Source organism: Vidua macroura, chromosome 9, assembly GCF_024509145.1.
Source record: "Vidua macroura isolate BioBank_ID:100142 chromosome 9, ASM2450914v1, whole genome shotgun sequence".
In the NCBI taxonomy this organism is placed as follows: domain Eukaryota; kingdom Metazoa; phylum Chordata; class Aves; order Passeriformes; family Viduidae; genus Vidua; species Vidua macroura.
In genome coordinates this window covers 21,570,616-21,593,207 of record NC_071579.1, presented here as the reverse complement: position 1 = coordinate 21,593,207, position 22,592 = coordinate 21,570,616, and the positions used below count along the sequence as shown (strand labels likewise).

The 22,592-nt window shown below is 38.8% G+C and overlaps 1 protein-coding gene across 1 annotated transcript in view; it reads left to right on the top strand.

Annotated features, from left to right (window-relative positions):
* ST6GALNAC3 (ST6 N-acetylgalactosaminide alpha-2,6-sialyltransferase 3) overlaps window positions 1-22,592 on the top strand; it is a 123,877-nt gene that overhangs the window by 46,728 nt on the left and 54,557 nt on the right. The window contains exon 3 of the mRNA XM_053985787.1: window positions 6,548-6,957. Within this exon, the coding sequence (XP_053841762.1) occupies window positions 6,548-6,957 (410 nt within the window). The remainder of the gene's footprint in view (window positions 1-6,547; window positions 6,958-22,592) is intronic.

Sequence of the window (22,592 nt, the reverse complement as noted above, 5' to 3'; positions counted from 1 at the left end):
TACTATATGCTGGACAGAACATATCCATTTTCATCTGTTTTCTACTTGGGCAGTTGCAGTGCAATAGACAAAAGCTTTTCTCTCTGCCTATTCATGCCTAAATTATTTGATTGACATGTCTGATTTAGTTTTCTTCACAACAGTTAGTTTATAACTTAACAAATATCTTTAGGAGTTTTAGTTCTTCTTTGCTGGATTGCATTCCCAAACATCAGGGTTTATCTTCTCAGCTATATATATCAGTATTTTGCTTTTTCTCAAATCCTTCTTCCCCGTACATGTTTCCCTTTTAAGCACTAAACTACATTCTACCCTTTCATAGGTGTCTGAATTTTTTTCTGTTCTCTCTTCTCTTCTGTGTGTTCACTCCCCCTTCTGTGACATGATCTATTCATGTGAATAAGAGCACGTCCCTTCTGCCATCCTGCCTAGGGACAGGGCAGTTTGCCAGGCACCTGAGACACAAAGGAAAATGGGTCTTCTGCAGAGTGACTGAGAGTGCTCATGCAGGACAGGTCTTCACATCCTTCAGGAAATGCCCTGGGGCAAAACTTTCTTCACCTGCCACTCTCAGTGCCCTAAGTCCTTCAGAGCTGCTGACCATCAGTCCTCCAGACTCTGCCTCTCCTGGGTCTTTCTGTTGTACTTGAAGCCCTGAATCTGGCAGCTTCCCTCCTTCATTAACCCTCCATGCAGAGGCAGAACAGTTTCTCCTGTTCTTATTTACTCCCTGCCACCTTTGCATTTTTAAGCCTTTTCTACCAATAGAGCTATTGAGAGTGTTCCAATAGTTTATTATTCCAGAAGAATAAAGGCTTATTTAAAAGGTGTTAGTTTCCATTAAGTTTCAGCTGGAAATCAGGAAAAATGAAAAAAAAAATGAAAGGGACTGTTTTTTTTTAATGTGAACTCTCATTCTTTCACCTTTTCATAATAAAGAAGTGTTCAATTGGAGGAACATTTTAGCTCCATTTAAGAAAATTACTTAAATACAATTTTTGAAAAATAGAAAGTTAAGATATTTTGATCAAGCTGGACATGGCTTTTATTCAATTTTTGTAAATTTTGTTTTCTGAGATTATCATGAGAGGTATGATCTTTGACTTTTCAATTTTTGCCTTAAAGTAGTGGAAAATGCCTAAAATACAAAACAAGACCTGGTTTTATTCTTTATAGGTTATATACTTGATTCTTTCTACTCAAAGTCTTCTCAGGTATATTTGATGCATTTAGTTTTCAGCTCTTGGTATTGTGAGGTGTGCTGAATTCTTGCTTTGTTTCAAAGCTTGACTGTATTGTTCTCAATAGGAGCAGGAAAATCAGCAACATTCTGGTGAACATGTGCTCTGCTGTATTTTGAAAGAGGTAGGAGCTGGCATGGAGTTGTCTGGAGCTGTCTCAAAAGTGAGAAAGATGACACTGCATCACTTTGCACTGTGATTTGTGTTTGGAAGATTTGAGTTTCTGGTTCGTGTTTTTTTTCCTTTCCATGAGAAAGAAAACTAAAATGTTTCAAAAATACACTTGCTTGTTGAAAGTTTAGATGGGGTGAGTGACTTTGGCCCACAAGTTTCAACCTCTGCCCAAAGTCCAAGCTTCCTTTGTTTTCCTGTCTCATTACCACTGACATGAAGAATCCCCAAGATACTTGTTCAAGCAAAGGGCTGGTACAGCCCCTTTAAGGAGCTGTAACAAGAGCTGCAATCAAACAGTTCTGTAACAACTGGGCCAGTGTGTATAGAAAGACTTTCAAATATGGTTATTTATTCAGTCTCCTGCTGTAAGATTAGTCCCATTATGTGCCTCCTATGCACTCCCTTCCAATTCATTCAATTTAAATAAAAACTTTCTGCTAGAACTCATGTACATATCAGTGACATTCATCTAAATAAAATATCCCAGGCACTTGAGTCTCAGGAACAGTCTTATGAAGAATCAGATCATATTATATTTATTTGGAAATGGGATGCATGTTGATGTTTGGCTTATTTCAAAATAATGTCAAAATGTTAAAATCTTTATGAAATCTTAACATTAAATTTTATGAAGACAGAGATGTTTGCTGGGATGTGATGCTGAGGGCTAGGACCAAAATCAACTGCTGAAGGTAAAAAAAACCACAGTACTGCCATAGGGGGGAATGGGGAACAAACACAAACTCAGAGTAATCTGACCTGTCTTTTTAATAAATTTTATCATTTTTGCTTGATGTTAGTAATATAATGTAAGTTATATACAGTACTGTACTAATTTGGTAGTGCTTGCTGGGTGAACACACAAATACTATCTTTCTTTTCTTTAATGTGCTGAATTTTTTCCTAGAGAAGCTTGGCAAGTCTTTTCTCCCAATCAGAGGTCTGAAGAAATTGAGTAAGTGTAGATAAAACCAGCTCGTTTAATCACTGAAACACAGGAAAAATTAAAATACATTTTTTGCTTGTAAAGTAGAGAAAAGCAATAAAAACAATGCCAGACGGTTAATGCTTCTCTTGTACCTTTCATTTCAAAGACCTCAAAAGAATATCAAGAAGAATAAAGGCAAAATCTATTCCCTATTGGCATCATTATAAATGTTGTATCCTCTGAAACATCCAAGAAGAGTAGAAGAATAAATGGCATTGAAATAAAGAAAGTCTCTCTGGAGCTTTGTTCAATCGGCTTTGTTAGAATTCACTCAAATAGGATGATTATAAGAAAAGATCTCATTTGTTTCAACATTAAAGGAGCAAATTAATATGTGGCAAGCTGCTAATAATTGCCTCATTATGTAGTGAATGGGCATTGCGTCCAATTTACAAAATTACAATCATATTGTTAAAGTAACAATTGAGAAAGTTTAGTCTGAGTTTCCTAACTCTCTGCGTGATGAGTTGTGGGATTCAGAGTGGAACAGAGTTGGTGGTTGGAGAGAGCGCGCCACCGGTCTATAGTGCTGAGGAGCCACAAGAGAAATTCAGCTTTTCATTAGTGGAAATTCCATCTGCAGAGGCCCTGAGCTGGGTTTGGTCCAGCTCAGGAGTGAATCTGGCAGTCTCTGCTGAGACCAGAGCTTGGCATGTGTCTGCTCTGTCCAGATGTTACTTTGTGGTTCAGAGACCTGGCCTGAGATCATCCCCCCATGGACCTCAGCAGATGTACAGGGCTGTGGCTGGGAAACTTGGTCATCCAAGATCTGTGCCATTGGGAAACCTACCCATACAAATAGTTCCGTGGCTGGAATTTCAGCCTCCTGATGGAGACACTGGAAATGGTGGGGAACTTGTCAAATTTGGAAAGTAAACAATTTTCCAAATAATGAAATCCTGTGTGGAAGAGAATCATGTTTTGTGACCTACTTTAGTTGGATTTGCTTGTGACCTTTTCTAATTCTGGCTGATTTTGTTATTTAATGATTTGACCTTTGATTCTGTGAAGCCACTTCAGTGCTAAATGCAAAGATTTAATAACTAGAACTGTTTGATAAGTGACCTTTAGTACACAGCTATTTCTCTTTGCTAGAGAAATGGCACTGTTTTGCGAGTTCTAATTCACAGTTTTAATTATCTTTTCTATTGTCTGTAAGCTTGCACAGGAAATGGAAAGGTCAGACATTTCATTTTCTTTACTGATTAAAATATAAGTGTTCCTCAACAGTTACAATGTATCATTCAGGAAAAAGATGGGACTATTTGTCAGAACCATACCCAGCTGCTCTTCTGAGGTCTTCTACATACTTCTGGTCAGCAAAAAAATGAGAAATTTTTCTAGCAGTAATAACAGCTCAGCCCCCTTGCTGTTTAGAGGTGAGATAAATGTCTAAGTGCATGAAAAGAGAAGAAAACCTGAATGGTTCTTAATATTTTTGTCTTTAACTCATGTATCTATGATGCAAGTGAATGAAGATCTTGTGAGAGATGAACCTTGGCCTGATTTTCTGGGTCCACAGAGGATGAGAAGTAACAGGACGAGTTTCTGTGTGGTCCTTCCAATCTGTTCCAATCCCAGTGCTGCTGGACCATCTCTGCAGATGAGAGGGCAGCCTGGACTGCCTGGCCGAGCCATTTGTATTGTATGTGGATTCATGTGTGTTACTGAAACCACCCTTCTCATCTGTGACACAAACCAGCACCACAAACTGGTGGCCTGTCTCTATATGGAGTTCAATGAGTGAATATGGATGTGTGTTTTCTCACATGTTGAGGGAGATATGATGCAAAAAGATGATGGAGGCAGTGGAATATTTATCATAGGTCTCAGCCTCCTAACTCTGGGATCTCTGTTGGGAAATGTGCATATTGGGACATGTAAAATCTCTACATTGTAAAAAATTTATTGTGAGATAGAGCTGGGAGGGGGTTAGCCTCTGACTCTGTTCAAGAAGAGCAGATTATATGTTGACCTAGTGTAGGCATTCAGTATTATGAAAGCACTTTATAATTTGGAACAAGATAAATGAATCACAACAAAGGAGCTAGAAAACCAGGGGACACAGTTGCAGGAGTGAGTGTACTCAGCTTATTCAAGCAGAACAGTTGCACTGAGTGAATAGAAAATGTGCAATGCATTTCTAACTAAGGTGAGGAAATTCAAACAATTCCAAATTGAAGAGAGCAGCTCCATTTTAATGGAGAAGGAAGAATTTAGTGAAAAAAGCAGCTCTGAGTATGAGACAAATTTAAATGGAACCAGATTCTTGGCCAAATTGGCTTTTCCTATCTAGCAGTTTCATATTCAGCATTTGTTAGTTTGAAAGTTCAGCCTGAAAGCTATAAATTAATCTGCTGGGTCTGTAACAATTCACTTCATGCTAGAATTTGAGTTATGCTCATGGATTTGTTTAGGTCACCCAGCCATGTCCTCATAATGTATCTTAGAGAGAATTTCTGTAAGTAAGCAGTAAACAGAAAGACTGCTCCGTTCAGCTGCATCTCCTGGGATTTCATCCCTGCTGTCAGAGAGCCATGCAGGACAGCTTTCTAAAACTATACCAGCTATTAAAAATGCATGGTGTTCTTTAAAGGAAACATTGACAATGCTTTTGCATTCAATCAGGAATCTTTAGCTACTGGTGAAATGAGGAAAGAATGTTTTCCTGAACCAGCCACATAATGAAATCAAATCAATCACAACAGAGAAATCAAAGCTTTGAAATTGTGAGGTTTACTGCACAAGTCATGCAGGATGCACCTTAATTCAGTACAATGTTTGTCACCCACAGATGAGATATTTTAGCTCTTACAGTTTGACTTTCTTCAGATGTTTTCTCTTGTCCTTGCATTATTCCCCCTTATGAAAGAATTTGGTTTTTTGTCAGCAATTGCATCCTAGGGTTATAGTGGTCAAATGTAGGCAGGCTATTCATCCACTTCAGCTAAATGAAGTGTGATTTTGAAGAGAAATAACCACAAGTCTGATCAGAAAAGCACCTAGCATCCTGTCAGAGTAAATGTCCAAAGAACGTGAAGGGAATTTTTCTTTAAAAATACTAAACTGAGGTCACTGGCTTCCAGTTGTGAGCATGACAGAGGATCAAGTCTGTGGCTATTCAAAAAATTGTAGGTTATCTCTGACCTGGATGATCTTCTGTAGGTTGTTTGGTTTTTTTTGGTCTTTTTTTTTTTTTTTTTTGGTTGGTTTTTTTTGTTGTTGTTGTTGGGTGGTTTTTTTTTGTTTGTTTGTTTTTTTTTTTTGATGGATCTAGTTTTCATTTGATTTCAATTTCTGACTGAGCTCTTTATACAATCCAATTTTAATCCAACTTTTAGTCTGTACAAAACAACAAAAAGACATTTACTCTTTATACTCTGACAAATGGAGCATCAGATGGGTCCTTATATCTCTGTTATATTATTTTTTCTATTTTCAATTCATACTGGAGTAATTGCACCCTAGAACATGGTCACAAAATACTGTCTTTGACTATATTTTTCTCAGGATTAATTTCCTAGTTCAGGTGTCACCAGTCCCTCTACCTCTCATTTTCCATGGATCATAACTGCTCTCTGGAGAGAACATATTCCTCTGTCCACATCTCCTTTCCAGCTGCAGGATTTTCATACTATTAGATTGCTTTTTAGAGATACATTTCGCATTAGACTTCTGTCACAAATTTGGGAACTGTTAGTTCAGACACAAACACAGTTAAGGTACAGTTAAACTTCCAGCATTACTTTTTCAGTAGATTTTTTCCTATTGCTGACAACACCTTGTTAAAAGAGACACCCTTGATCTAAATATTGCTTTCTACTGTTTCTTTATTTCCTTGTTTTTTAGTGAAAAGAGTAACATTTAGAGGGAAAAAAAAGAATTATTATCTGTATAGTTGACTTTGCAAGGTGGGAACAAAGGCAAAGATTGGAACTTTTCTATTTCATTGAAAAGGTTTGCATTTGTAGTGGTAGAGCTTTCAAGCAATTCTACCACGTGGGGATTGCAGCTATGTTTTTTTAAAGAGAAGCATTGCTATCCATTTGTTGTACTGTACCTGTTTTTCTTTTAACTGAATTTTCAGTCTTCATGTTTTACAGAGAAAAACTTGCAATATATGTTACTTTTTCCTGTCTTCCAGCCTCTACAACTTGACTGTGAACTCTGTGCCATTGTTTCAAACTCGGGACAGATGGCTGGCCAGAGGGTGGGCACTGAGATAGACAAGTCCTCCTGCATATGGAGGATGAACAATGCTCCCACAAAGGGCTATGAGGAAGATGTTGGGAAGAGGACAACTGTAAGAGTGGTCTCGCACACAAGCGTGCCTCTCCTGCTCAAGAATCCTGAGTACTTTTTCAAAGAAACCAACAACACCATTTACGTGATCTGGGGTCCTTTTCGAAACATGAGGAGGGATGGAAATGGCATTGTGTACAACATGCTGAAGAAAACTGTTGACAGCTACCCAACTGCCAAAATCTACGTGACAACGGAGAAGCGCATGAGTTACTGCGATGCGGTATTTAAGAAGGAGACAGGAAAAGACCGGTGAGTCTTAAAAGTGAGGAACAATTATAATGTTTGACAAAAGATACGTGAGAAAAGTCCATGAGGGATGTCAGCTACTAAATGAGTCCCCAGATATGTTTTTAATGGATTGTTATATGGGTTTGACTGTTATAAGCACTTGATGAGGCAGCAGCTAGGCCCCATTTACCCCACCTACGCTACCTTCTGTTCATTCCATTTCTGTTGGCTTGAATCCCAAAAATATTGGATGTCTTCCTGAAATGTTTTCAAAGCTGTGTGTTGTTTTCAGCTCAATTTACTATTGATTAAATTGACATTTTATTTGAAGAAGATAATCCTACACAAACAACATTTCCAAATGCACAACCTCAGGATAATTCTAGATATTGCATTTTCTTCTCTGTTGAGATTCACTGTAGCTTTTCTTCAAACACAGACCTCAGGGTTATGCATTATTTCTGTTTCTTGGTGAAAACAGGTTATCAGACATACTGGAATAGATTTAAGTTTTTACCAGTATTATGCTGAAATTCTATTTTCTATGTCTATTTATGCTACTCAAGTGAGGCTGTAAGAGGTGAAGGTATGAGGACTGTTTGGGCTAGCATGTTCAAAGCAGAAACTGGATTTGTGGAATTAAGACCATAAAATTCAAGAATTTCTAACTAAGCTGCAAAAATTCAGGTCATCTGTGTTTTGGCATGGAAGAGCACCTGTCACACATACTCACTTGAGCTAACTAGGAAGGAGTTTCCAGATCACTGCTGTGCCTTAATAGCAATTTTAAAATTTGTGCATCATGAATTTGAGGTTGGAAAGGACTGTTGCTATTCTCACCAAATTAAAGATACAGGTCTTCACAAACAGCTTAACATAGTCTGAAATTTTGACTTAGCTTTTGAAGTAGAAAAGCTTGTTATCTCAAATGTACTTGTTTCACTATAGTATTAAACTCTCAGAACTTGGTGACAGTTGATTTTTCCTATTTTTCAAACTGTTGGAGCATAAGGAGGAGCCGGCCCCTGTTCACCAAGTGCACATGTTGCTGCTATGGTTCTGAAGCTGGAGGGAGCTCATATATCTCATAAAGGTATCAAGGTTATCATGGCTTCTTTAGTTTAACTGAACAAACTGATAACCAGAGGCTAATATATACACAAGATCCATTCTTGAAAAATGACCTTTAATAATCCATGTCATCCTGTTTACCTATTAATCAAGCTAAATATGATCCCAGGTACAGTATTTTATTGCCGTACATAAATTTGTTTATATTTATGAGTCAGTGAAGTCACAGCGACTTTATATTACTTCATCAAAATCCTTATTGTGAGATTAGACCTTGAAAAAATCTCCTCTTTTTCCTATGAAAGAAAATATCTCATCATTCAATGTCAAAGTATCCTTCTCTCTAGCCTAATCCATTCCTCTTCAACAAATTAACACATCTCAAGTTTTTATAGTTACGCAATTAACACAATACAAATGCTTCTTTTCATGTCAAAAGCAGATTGAATTTCTCTCAGTGCTTATAACAAAGTTCTTAAGCAGCCTAATGTCAAAGTGGCCCATGTTCTTTTTCCTTAAGTTTCACATTGCAAGAGCAATAAATTTTTATGAGCCTGTCTCATGACCCTTCATGTTGTTTGTGCACGTGCGTCCCTTTGACACCAAGGGAAAAACCCACCACTTCTCACAGTGGCAGCCAGCTAACGTCCTTGTATCTACTGCAACTTTCATTTTCAGTCCTGCTTTTCCACATCAAAGACTTAGTGATGTTTTTAACATCATTTAGTGATTTTGTCATGCAGAAAAACACGGGAAATGATTGATGCATCACCAGCCAATGCCTTCTGTATCTCAAGAAAACATCTTGCAGTTTCCTGGTAATCGGGGACTTCAGTTTGGAAACTCTTTCATTTTCTGTAACATCTTCAATTTGCAGGATCTGTCTTCTTTTTCTGAGGAGGGTCATGAGACTGTTAGAGGTATGTGGCGTTTGTGGAAGCAGTAAATGCAGAGCACTGGAGATTTGTGGGTGATGAAAATACTTCCACACATTGTGCCAGGCTATTATGATGCTGAGACAGATTCAGGTACCTCAGCCAAATATTCATCAGTTCCACAGAGAAACATCAACCCTTGCTTGGAATATTAGATTGAACAGAGGTCTGGTTCGACATGTTTCCAGCAAAAATTCTGGAAGGAAACCAATTTCAACTCATATTTTAAAATGTACTGAGTGTATTGCAACTACATCTATTTTAGTTTAATCCTAAAATACTGTCTTTCTGTACAGTGTATGCTGTAGTGCATAGTGAGATTGCAGCAGATTTCTAGTCTGTCAAGCCTTTAATGAGTTTTCTGTTTCTACTCTTTGATGTACAATCTTTTTAGGTAATTAGTGGGACTTTTCAGCAGTTTCATGCTTGTGGTGCTCAAGTTTTTAAAGGATTTAGTGAGAAGCAGCTAACAGGTAGGTATTGCAGTCACTTCTCTACTGCAGAAAAGCTCTGGTCCTGCAGTGCTGACATGGAAGCTTTATCCCTGGGTGCAGGTCCAAAATCCACTTTGGTATTGATGAATGATTTATTACTGATGCATGGAAGAAATAAGAATTGCCTCTGAGTAACTTTGAACAAACAGGTTTTTTTTTTCATTTTGTAATGCATTCTTTAATTCTACAGCAGTACAAAATACCCTCTGATATGGGCTGTCCACACTGGGTAATTAACCTTGCATGAGTGTTAAGAATCTGGGGAACATATGTTCTTTCTGAGAGTATTTGTTAGTGAAGCAGTCGAGTTCAAGTGGTGAATGCTCATCCACTTTGAATAATTATTGTACATAAGTAATATTCATTACCAGACATTCACAATTTTTCATTAATGCCTTTTACTTGGTACTTCCCTAGAGGGAGCATAAAGCTGGCAGCTTCTTCCAGTACTTCACTAATATGCTGGTGTATTATATATATATTTACTCAAGTGAAAGGATTTAAAGAGATATTAAATAATTACTAAATGTGCCATCTTTGTATGTACCTCAATCCAGAGAAGTGGTTCTAAAGCCATCTATATCTCTGCCATGCAATACAAATACAATGCAATATGATATAATAACATTTAATTGGTAATAACAGAGAAAACCGTAGTCTTCATTAAGGCAGCAAAGCTAATTCTGGTCTGATAAAGTGCACTGAGCATCTCTAAATAGGTTTTAATTAGCTGGCACCAAAGCTTCACCACCCCTAGGGAGGGTAAAATTAATGAAAACTAGCAACAAATAGATCAATGCTACTGGATGTTCTTGCCTTAGGTGAAGGTGATGAGAAAGAAAGAAGTGTCTTTTAAGGATCATTTAGAAAACAGTCTGCATTAAAAGTCACTTTGAACAAGCAGTGCTAAAATAAATCTGTGCTGATATCAGCAGAGAAGTCTGATGTTTCCTGGACTGCAGGAAACTCCATTTGTGTTTCTACTGCAAGCATCTCGGGCCAGCCCCTGAGCACTGCAGCTCCCAGCAGTGCCTGGGAGGGCCCAGCTCCGCGTCCCCCTCGGGGCTGGCAGTGGGCTCAGGGCACTGTGTCCCACTGCACAGGGGAGGTGTTCAGCCCCAGCAAAGAGCCCGTGCTGAGTGCTGGTACTGCTCAAGGAACAGCTGAACTGGGTGTTTGTAGTGAGTAACTACTGAAAAGAGCCTGCTGAGCTCTGCTGAAGAAATGTACCCTGAGCTCCTAAAATTCCCAGTAAGAGATGTGAGGTGATGTTCGGAAACCCAGCCAGTTTGGTAGACTTTAGAGGACTTTCCACGTGCACTGTCTTAACTCTGACAGTGCCCATCCCATGCCCAATCAGTTCAAGCCAACATTTTGTAAAGATTATTAGCTACACACATGTCTTCAGGAGGCAGGTTCACTGAGCCACATTTGCAGTCAAATGGCTGTTTCTGAAAGACTTCTGTCAATATCTTGGAGAATTCTGAAGAAACAAAATTGCTTGTGTGTTTCTCTTCCAGAAGTTCTTAGTTTCCTCAGTTCATGCCAGATGGTGCTATGTGTTAGGTTGTGAGAAAGCTGTTTTATCATTCAAGGCAGAAAGATGTATCATTCTGATCGCTGACTTCTGCATCAAGATTCAAAATTTGGGGTTGTGTTCAAGCTGCCATTTTACTCAGTTCTGCTCACTAATTATTTATTACTTTGGTGATATACGAGATCTATATTATATCTCTGTCATTTAGAGCTAGCAAATTACATTCATCTAAAATTTGGATTGACACTGTTAAGTCAACTGCAGTCATCACAGCTTCACCTCAGCTAATATGTAGTTTTTCATGTGTCTGACTAATCTACATGAAGCTATAGTCTAGTAAAAATGTCATTGAAATGAATAAATGAAATTACATTCTCTGAGGTTCAAGTAGCTGCAAGTTCTATTGTTTGGTGATATTTTCTGTGAATTAAGGCAGTAAAGCTGCCAGTGTCCAGAATATCAGAGTTTTATGCTGTGTTTCTCCTTTTTGGCTTGAATGAAATACTATAGTAATGATATTTTCATTTTTGGGACTTGCTTTCATGTATGTATTGGTTTCTTTATCAAAGTTATTCAGAGGGAATATAAAAGATTAGCTAATGTTGCTTAAAATTTGCAGAAAGCTGTTTTCCTTGGGAAACTGTGAACATTGATACTGAGTCTGGCTTAGAGAGTTAAATTCTGGCACTTGGGAAGTACGTCCTATCAGCACTTTATATTAATGTGATTAAAAAAAAATTCTGGATGATGAGTAAAAGTTCATTTCATTTTGAATAGAAAATGAGCAGAGTTAGGGAATATCAGTGTCTTTGAATTACAGAACTTTAGGAAGAAAAGGATGAAAAAACTGACTCAGACTGACAGAGGAAATGAATAATGCCTGTTGGAACATTTTTAAGGACAAAGATTAATTGTAGTTTACAATTGGCCGTAGTCTTTATCATGATGATGTAATATCTGCTGCTGCACCAATAAAGTCAGCAAAAGGTTCTCAACTGCCCGTGAGCATCTCAGCAACCCCAAAAATACGTGTTTGATACAGTGACCATTTTTCAAGTACTTGGCAGTGGATCTTTCTTGAACTATTGCTTGGCACTTCCATTCTTTCTTTTTATAAAGTAATTCCTTCAAAAGATGCTAATGGATTTGTCCATCTTAATTCATAAAGGGTTTAAATAGTTTCATTGTCAGTCAAGGCTGCTTTATTACCTGAAAAAACAAGGGTCTAAAGCATGAAACCTTAATGAAATAAATAGATTTTTCATTATAAAACACTTAAAACCTCAGCATCTATTGCTATTTGTGGTCAATCACCAGATGGTTAACAACTGTTTGGGGGTTTATATCCACTCTTCCATTTCCTGGTAAAACACCAGTTGTTCCTGAGTGTTCTGCATTTATTCCCTGCAGCCCATTAGTAACTGCATTTATATTCTTTATGAAGATTTTCCTAATTAAGATGAACACTTTTCTCTATTAGGCAGATGGAACTCAATAGAAGAAGTCCGTTCTTTATTAACATGCCAGTAAATGCTTCTCAAAGCACCAGCACTTCTATTAAGAAACACAGCTCCTACTACATTACACTAATTACATAGTAAAGTGAAACTTTATTAAAAAATATCAATATTAGCTATTATTTTGTGATAAAGCTGTGGCTGATTATAGATTGGTGTGAGCTTAGAGACCTATTGATTCTGCAGTGGTTGCTGACTATAGCCATGGAGTTGTTTCTTTTTAATTAATGATTAAAGACAAGGAATATATAATCAGGATCTATCCTAAATGCACTATCATTGTGCATTTTCATATGTTCTTTGAATTTATCCATTTATGTCTTCTAATTTATCACATCTTCTTTATGTGCCAGTGGATCCGTTTTCTGCTTCTGATGAACTTTGCACACCTTTTCCATCCTGTGCTTTAAATACTCTGCAGCTTTTATTGTTATGAGAGAATTGCTGATACCTCTCAGAAGGAACTGTGCATATGGATGGGATTCTGGATTAGGTCCTTGAGGGTCCTTTCCAACTCAGCATATCCTGTGATTCTCACATCCCATGAACATCCACCTTTGGAAAGGATGATGTAAGTCAGTGATTCATGCTGGCAATCCTGGTAGCATCCTCGATTGCAGGGCTTCCAGTTTTGCTGCTGGTGGTGAGGATATTTTGTGGTTGCAAATGGAAAAAAGTATTGGAGAGAAAAATTAGCAGAAGCATAGATTTTGAATGAAGCCTTTGGTGTTCATCTTCCATAGTTCAATGTTTTTCACTTTTCAGATCACAGTGTGTAGAATAGATATTGATGTTCCTAAAGGAGCTTAAAATTTTGAAGGAATAGAAATATTTTTTTAAAAATCTAAAATTATTAAAAAATAAATCAATCTATTTCTTAAAATTCAGCCTTGCTGCCAGGTGAAGTAATTGTCTTGAAAAACATAGAGTGATTACCATAGAAGTCTATACTTATTACCTGTTGTCACACAGCAATTCTTTTCTAAGAGATATTAAACAGATTAGAAGATAAATGTAATGTTGCTATTGCTTAAATGTGATACCTGTTGCTTACTAGTAACTGTGAGGTTTCTAATGGAAGCTCCCTAAAGAGCTCTGAGCTGAATTTATAGTGCTAAGCAAAATAAAATACTGGAATCAAACTGCATGAGATGCACTGGGAGGTTTGTGTTACAGAGCTGCTGCTCAGATGAGGATAGCAACTTTAGGAGACAGGGAATAAGCCTCTACAATAATATCTTGCTTTGGATAAAGAAGAGTTTCTGTACATCTGTCCAACCATGAGCTAGTCAAATGTATTAGAAACTACTTTTATAAGAAAAGGTGTATGAGAACTCTGATACACAGCTCACAGAATGATATTTAGAAAAGATTGTCATCTCAAAGCTTTGTACAAGTAAACAATACAGCAAAAGAAAATCTGTTTGAAAGTAGAAAAAGTTTAGCCTGAACTTATGCTTGAGTATTTTATCTTAAAATGTAGAAATATTAGTAATCAAATTCTGCATGGAAAATTTAGTTAGTAAGAAGTCAAGGCTGTGTGAGACCTCATAGACATAGGCAGGAGGAAAACTAGGGGGAAATGGGAATTTTTGTGACTCATTATGTTAATTTAGAACTCATTGTTAACTAGGTGCTTGCTTGTGCACATCTTCAATATGTATTTTTACCCAGATGAAAACAAAGCAGATATTCTACATTTTTTTATGTCTGTGTTTGTTATTCCACATAAAGAATTTAGGCTGCAATTTCAGAACAGTGAAACTGTTCAAATAGATGGATCTATAGCACATGCCTTTGAAGGTGACTCAGGATTCATTGCAATGCTTCTTGGGGAGCCTGATGTGCTATTGGGATTTGCTACAACCTGTGTTTGGAAAACAATCACTCCTACACAGTTCCTGTGATACTCAACTTCTCTGAGCTTTTAACCATGAGGCAACTCTGCATTTGAAGAGTAACATGCACAAGAGCAGCATGTACAATTTTTCTCAGAGATTCACATCTTCAGCAGGTTTTGGAACTTTCAACGGTCTGGAAAAACATAACTGTAACAGTGGGGATTTATTATGAATCTTCACTCTTATGTCTTCAAACAGTTTGTGTTAAGTCTCAGATATTGACCAGCATAGGGCTTAGTTTGTGTTTGAAGGGAAATAATTTTTTTTATACAGATGTACAAAGATTCAGCTGTTCTATTTTCAGGATTTTGTAAGCAGTTTCTGATTGTGGAAGCATTCAGTACAGTTGGGACCACTTACCAGAGACACCACTCAGAACCTGAGCAGCCCTGTCTGATGCATTAGAATTCAGTAAACATGCAATTGCAGTAGAAGAAAAGGTTTTCAACTGCTCATATTTGTTTTTTACAAGTTTCTTGTTGGTGTTCCATCCTTAAATTTAGAGAGTTCTTTTTCTTTGTTTTTTTTTATTTAAGTCAAGTCATGCCAACACACATATCCTCTCTGCTCTAGTCCTACAGGTTACAGAAAGGAGGCATAAACTCCTTGACTAATAACATTCTCTACATGAGTCATTAAAGCTTTCAGAGCACAGGATTTTCTGCAAAGCTTTAAAAATTGCTGCAGATGATGTCACTAGTGTAGAAAAAGTTAGAGAAAGGAACAAGTTAGCAGATGAAATTCTAAAAAACAATCAGCATGCTTTTATCTTAACAATAAAAACAAAGATAAATGTCAGAAGTATGTGCTCTGTGTTGAGTTTGCTCTCCATATGTTTCAGAATTTTTCTTGAATAAATTCATTAGATTTTCTAGTACTGCTGTCTCCAAAAAGTATCCTAAATATTTTCCATGAGACCATTTCTGAAAAATGTTGCAGGTATCACTTAAGTCTCAAAATGCCTTTGTGAGGCAAAGGATATTTGTCCCCTTTTTACAACCTGACTGCTCTGAGAGAAAAGGACACTAGGGGAAAGCAGAAGCTATTGCTGTGCAGAAATTCATGTCCATAGGGCTTTTTGAATATTGTGTGCTTACCATGAAGGCATTTCAATCTCATACAGTCCTTATTTGGGGTTGGAATGGTCTGGAAGTGCACTATGGAACAAATTTCTGCTTCCCTATAACCCATTGTCAGCCAAACACGGAAACGTTACCACATTTCCTTCTATATGAAATCAGCAGTAGTCTCTTGACATTTTAAAATCAATCAAAATATCAGGAAAAGAAAATAAAGAGTATGTGCAAAGCAGTATTCCTTGAAAAGAAGATTTTTAGTTTCTTTTTTTCAAGTATTATTTCATATATTATCAATATTATTTGTCCATGCATTTCAGCATTCTTTGCACACCTTTTTAGCCCTTTAGGAAATGTGACTAGTGCTGGTCATGTGTAGCTTTTTCTTTTGTCAAGGGAGAATTGTGTCTTTGCCAGAGCTCAGTGGTTGTGGATTTTCACTCGCTCTGTTTGTGCTGCTCTGATTTTATATAAGTGCTGATGCTGTTGAAATACGTTTCGTGTTTGGAGAAGAAGCAAGCAGAGGTCCTTAACACCTTGGGACTAATTTCATGGTCTGAAATTGCCTTTACCTCCCCTTCCAAGAATGCACAGTGTTCGGGAGAGTTGGATTTCAGCTTCACTGTACAGAATGTGCCAGGGACTCTCAGCTGCAGTGACATCCCAGAACCGTCACACTCCTAGAGGTATTTTGAGTCATGCTCATGGAGTGCCTTTTGGATATGAAACTTCCTTTAACTTTACAGAGGATATCCCCATGGTATCCTCAAGCTTTATGTACTGCTTAGATCTGTCCAATCATTTCCTGCCAAGTTACACTGCTTTGCTTAGTCAGAAGGGAGGCAATGAATGGAGGAGTAGCTAAAGCCAGTTCAGTATTTATCAGGGGTAAATGCAGGCTTTCAGGATTTCTGGATATGGTTTAGGATGGTACTTGGAAATGATACATTGAGGGAAGGCTTATTCCAGTTTCCCTTCCAAGCTCCTAGTTTTGGATCACTTGGTAGTTTTCCTTTGTTTTTGAAATAATCACTGGTGTCTGTCATGGTTTGATGCTGGCGCAGTGCCAGCGCCCCCATGAAAATACACCCTCCCAAAATAAATGCTGTGAGATGCGATCAGGAACAGAGCAGAGCAGGCCCAAGCTTAATAACAAAGGGAAAAACTTTATTAAGCTACTACTGTTATAAAAGACACACACACTAAATCCAGGATAAAGACCCTCCAAAACACTCCTCCTCCCCCCACCCAATTTCCAACAAACCACAGTGAAACACCACCCCGGATTCCTGATCAAATTGCCACCCTTCAGATAATCAATTCTCACTCCATCAAGGGAGAGAGAAGTCTCTCTTGCACCACAGACCCCCCAGGAAACACAGTTGCCACCTCCTGTGTTTCCATGTCACACATGGCAACCCCCTGGAGAAAATCTGCCAGTGTGACACTCTCCTTTCCATGTCACAGTGCTCTCACCACCGTGCATGGACAGACTGCTCATAGGGCTCCTTTAAGGATGCTTTGCCACGGACCCAAAGATACAACAGTTCAGCTTCTCATCTTGGGACTACATTCCCCCCCATTTTCTTCTTCCCCTGGGGCCGAGGGTCTCAAGAACAGAGATCATCTTCTTCCCGAAGACAGAGGGCATCACCATTCCCTCTTCAGCTTTCTTCTGTTCTTGCCATTCCTGTGCTGTTTGAAGCTGAAGCAGGTCTTTTGGGTCACCACTGCATCCCCCTAAAGAGCAGTCTCTATTGCAGGAGATTTTGGTTCAGTCCATGGCTAACAAGAAAAGTCCAGCCAAAAGCTACTCCATCATCTCCTCCCCACCTAAAAATTTCTTCTTCTAACATCTCATGTCCCGGACTGTCTCTCTTCCACTACAAATCAAGGAGGAGTAATATTTTACAAAGCCTCCATTTCCCAGGAAAGAGTTAAAAGTCTCAGACTGCCTGGACAGCTGAAATCTCTGCCCAGAACTCCAACTCCCAAGGCTGGGCACCTCCCCCGCTTCTCCTTCTCCTCTGCTGGCAAATTCCAGGTGCTGTCAGGCTCTCTGTCTCTTTCACTCTGGGGCGAGGGGGAACAAAGGCATCTCCGCTTCTCTCCACCCTTCCATCCAGGAGCTGGCTCGGTTCCAGTCCTTCAGCCCCCTGGGCCTACCTCTCCCAGGCCGCGTGGCTTCCCCTCCCACACCCAGCCCGTGGCTGGGCAGGGGAGAGTCTGCACTCTCCGACGACCGGAACCAAAGAGACAGCTCCCCTGGGAGTTCTTGCTTTTAACCCACTGTCTTCTCCGAGGCGTGTCCATGCCTTCAGTGGTCAGTCCAAATGCCAATATCCAACCCCGAAGTTGGTTTGACTACCAGCTTCCTGAGAAAATTCACTTCTGTGTCAAACCACGACACTGTCATATAAATTTGACCATTTTCAGGGTAGCACAAGCAAGAGAAGCTCCACATGTTTTCCTTAAACTTCTTTGGTCTGCATTCCAGGCCTGAGACTGGCATGTAATATAAACATTTTCTTCATTATTACTTTCCATTTTTCCTTGAGGCTATCATACTGATTGCAAAACCACGGTCATCATTACACTGAAACGGTGGCATTAATACATTGGTCTTTGTGGGCAGATTATAATACGAAGTTTCAAAATAATTGCCCACTAATATGAGAGGTGGATCTATAGTATTCTATTGCTCATAATGCAACCATTAAAATAACAATTATGTGATACTGAAAGGACTCATTATGCTTTAGTTTATCTTTGCATAAAGTTAATAGCTAATGAAAACAGGAAAGATTACATCTAATTACATTCTACATTACTTTTGCTCTTCCCATAAAGAGAACATTTTGCACAGAATTGTAGATTGGCATGCCTCAGTACTAAAAGTCTGTGTCCACTCTCCATGTGCTTCAAATTACTGTTTTAAGACCAATGGTTGCATGTTCTTTGTTATCAAATGGTACACATAGACTTCACAAAGAACATTTTTGAAACTAAGTTATCAGAGGGAGTCAAATTTGCAGCATGACTATGCAGAACATAAATTTAAAAATAAAATTAGTTTCTTCAGGTTTGAAGTGTTAGAAAAATGAATGCAGCTTGACACTGAGTCAGTCAGTAGAATACTGTTTCTCTTTGGGTGAATGAGAAATGTCAAACAGGTACATTACCTACCATCTGTGGCAATTTTGATTCAGTATTGTCTACAATACTTAATCAAAGTATTGTCAGGCAGGTGAGAAAGTTTATTTTCTATTGCATCCAGGGGTGGAACATGCAAGAACAAACAGCAAAACAGGGCTTTGGCATGGATAGAGAAATCTCTCAGTATGTATGTTAGGATACTAAGCTCTGAGTGAAGAATGTTTAGTTCAGGAATGCATAGATGGAGCTCCCAAATTATCTTAATGGCAAGAAGACTAATTAGAATTAAGACTTTTTTGTGGTTTTATATACAGACCATATTACACTGATTTTTAAAGATGCAGCAAGATTGTCCTCCACTTTTCAATATTTTGCATATTTTTTAAACATAATTATTTTTTGAATGTTACCTTTAAATGCCAAAGTCATGGAGGTGGGAGTTATATAATCTAATCCATTTCACTCCAGAACAGAATTAAGAGATATTAATTAAGCAGTTACAAAGTATAATTGTATTGCTTTTACTAGGTATTATATGAAATTACATCAATAGAAAATCTCTTTGCATGATATTTAATTAATTTATGTTCCAGTGAGCTAAATGGTGGGCTGAGTTTGTGAGCTGCAGTGTGCATGGTTTTAGGGTGTTCAGAGTGTTTTAGGGTTACTGTCTGAGGCTCTGTTTGAATGCCAGGACAGCTCAGTACATACTAAGGCACACCTTGTCTGTGAGTCTTTAGGCCTGGTCCCAAATAATTCCTGAAGCATTTCAACTTTCAAGCCTTCTCAGACTCTCCCATTTGTATTAGCTAACTCAAATCACAAGCTGTAATGTTGTCGCTGTGTTTTGGTCACAAACTCTTTCTTCTCCATGCTTCTCTTACACTTTCTCTTTCTGATCACAGAATCACAGGATTGTTGTTGTTGGGAGGCTGATCTGGAGATCATCCACTCCACCCCCCTTGCCAAGGCAGGGTCACCAGAGCAGGCTGCACGGCAACGCGCCCAGATGCGTTTGCAAGGTCTCCAGTGATGGAGACTCCACGACTTCCCTGGGCAGCTGTTCCAGTGCTCTGCCACCCACAGTGTAAAGAACTCGTTCCTCGTGTTAACATGAAACTTCTTTTGTCTTGGTTTATGGCCATTGCTCCTTCCTTTGTCCCACTGCTGGGCTCCACTGAAAAAGAGTTGCCCACCTTTGAGATATTTATGTTATTGATGAGATCCCCTCTCAGTGTGCTCTTGTCCAGACTAAACAGGCCCAGCTCCCACAGTCTCTCCTCACGAGAGAAATGCTCCAGACCCCTCATCATCTTTGTGGCCTCTGCTGGACCTCTCCAGAAGCTCCTTGTCTTTCTTATCCTGAGGAGCCCAGAACTGGAGACCATACTCCTGATGTGCCTCATCAGGACTAAGAAGAGGGGGAGGATCATCACTCTCAACCTGCTGGCCACGCTCTTCCCAATGGGATACTTGTTTCTCTATTACATGTTCCTTTCTTTTCTTGAAATATTTTTTCCTTTTCTGAATTTTTAACGGATATTTTTGACATTTTTTCCTCTTTTATTTCTGCCTCATTGTTTGTAACTATGTCATCCATATAGCTTTCTTCTTTCAGCCTTTTGTCCTTCTATTGTAAAACATATTGCCTCGAACACACCTCCTGTTTTCAACACAATCTCCTTTAAAACAGCTCACAGACCTGCAAGGTATGTGATGAGGAGCAGCTTTTCCCTCTGTGCCCTTGCTCTTGCCCTTGTCCTTGTGCTTCCTCATTCACTTGAATCCTGGTGCAGAGCACCTGAAAGTCTGCAGGTCCGGAACTGCAGATCTCAACTCAGTACATCCAGTTCTTAAAACAAAACCAAAATATCACAGTGGGGCATAGAAGCTGTGCGTGATTATTTATTGATGATTGTTGGTTACAGGAATTAAAACAGCAGGGAGCTCAGATTTTGATCAGAAACAAGTGATTTTTCTGTACACTTTTTATTGTAAAATGTGAACATAATATAAACCCATTGTGCTCCTGCTGTTAAATGCTAAGCCCTGGCCTGACCTGCTGTATGAACAGTGCATGTTCCCTGTCACACAGGTATGTAGCTCTGTATATGTAAGCATTGATTAAGGCTTGAAGCTGTTATAAGGCAATTTTTATATATGTGAATATAGGAGCTTTCACAACTGCTCTCAAGTGTGCCAACCACCTCGCACAGTGTGATCTCCAAGTGAAAAGCAAAGGGATCTGGGGCTGGGCAGCCTTTCTGTGGGCTCCCAGCACAGGAGTGTTCACACAGAGACTCTATTCATGGGCTGGCAATGAGGAGAGTGCATGTGCTTTGCTTTTTGTAAGTGCTTTTCTATTATAAATGTACAAGATAGCCAGCCTGGCAGTGACTTTTAGGTCGATAGTTATAATTTATTTGCTTTTAGTTTTTGTAACATCACCAACTACTAAGGGAATTGATGCTTAATACATTTCTAAATAAGTAAAACTAAAGTATAAATAAATTATGCCTGGTTTATTAGTCCAGGTGTTTTCAGCATTGCTCAAAGTGGTTTGATGACAGCCACCAGCGCTAGCAGTGGAAAAAAAAAAAAAACTTGATTTCACAGTGATTATTATCATTATAATAAACCATAATGGAAAGATTACAAAATTGATTCTTTTAAAAATTAATGTTGTATGAGTGAGCAGGCTCTGTGACATTCAGATTTTTTTCAGTGTTACTTGGAAGGAAAGTGGCTTATTTTATTTCCTGGCAGAAAACTGCTGATTTTCAAACAATCACATTAGAGAAAACAGTCCCAGAGGGTTACAGGAGGCAACAGACCTGTGTCATTAGGCTTTACCCTTTCCTGATGGGTTCGGAGAAGAGCCAGAAACAAAAGAAAGTTACATTCATTATTGAGAGAGCCTTGGGAAAATCTGTTTGGCCAAGCAATTTTGCATGAAACGAGTGAGGAAATATTTGACTGCAAAGAACATAAACTCCTTCCATCAATATGCAATTTTCTGCATCCATTTGTCCAAGTGATTATTAAGAACAGTTTCTAAATTTGCAGTGCTTTACAACTTCAAAGGGCTGTGAAAGCATCACCTAGTTAAATGGATGGAAGTGTTTTTTAATAAATAAAAAAAAAGACCAAAGTCAGTTGTAAGACAGTTTAAAGTGCAAAGTATTGAAAACAGCAGGAAACCTGAGAACCTGCAATAGCAATCATCTGCTCCAATCAGGAACATGGAAACCACAAATTTATCTTTGATGATTTCCTGTAAATATGCCCTTTGAGGACAGATTGCCCTGCCCAGTCTTGTGGAAAATGCTCAGAGTTACAGCTCTTCTCACTGCAACATATGGATCTCAGCAAGCTCTGCTTCTCCATTTCCGAAGTCATTCTTCAGAAGGAAAAGTCTGAGCAAAAATGTAGTGCTGCAAAAATGCTGGTTAGCATCCTTCAAGTCTGGTCAGCCTGACTGGAAAACATCTTTCTGAGTTGTTTTTTCCTTGGCCATTTTCTTCAGCAAGGTCAGCCCAGTTTTCCAGACCTGTTATCCTAGTGGAAATAGTTTTATTGATGTTTTCATTCGCTTCAGGATGTCTCATATTTCACGAGGACACTGCAGTATGAATGCTTTCCCCCCAGATATGTAGCAGTGTTTGCTGAGGGCTGAGACACGTTTGGGTGTCTCTGAGTGTCCCCCCAGGGACACTCCTCCAAAGGACCACACCTGCAGTGTGACAGCACAGTCAGGGGGGGCTGTTCAGTGTGCTGGGGTGACTGTGCAGATGGGGATGGTCCTTCTTTCTTGCCATCTCTCTGTGGCACTTCGCTCTTATGTTGTGTTTCTGGGTCTGAACACCTGGAATCTGGGCTGCAGCCAGCAATGTTGCATCCCACTAGCTTGGGATTTCCAGTCAGTGCCACATCTCATATTTATGACACAGACATCAAAGAAGCCCAAGA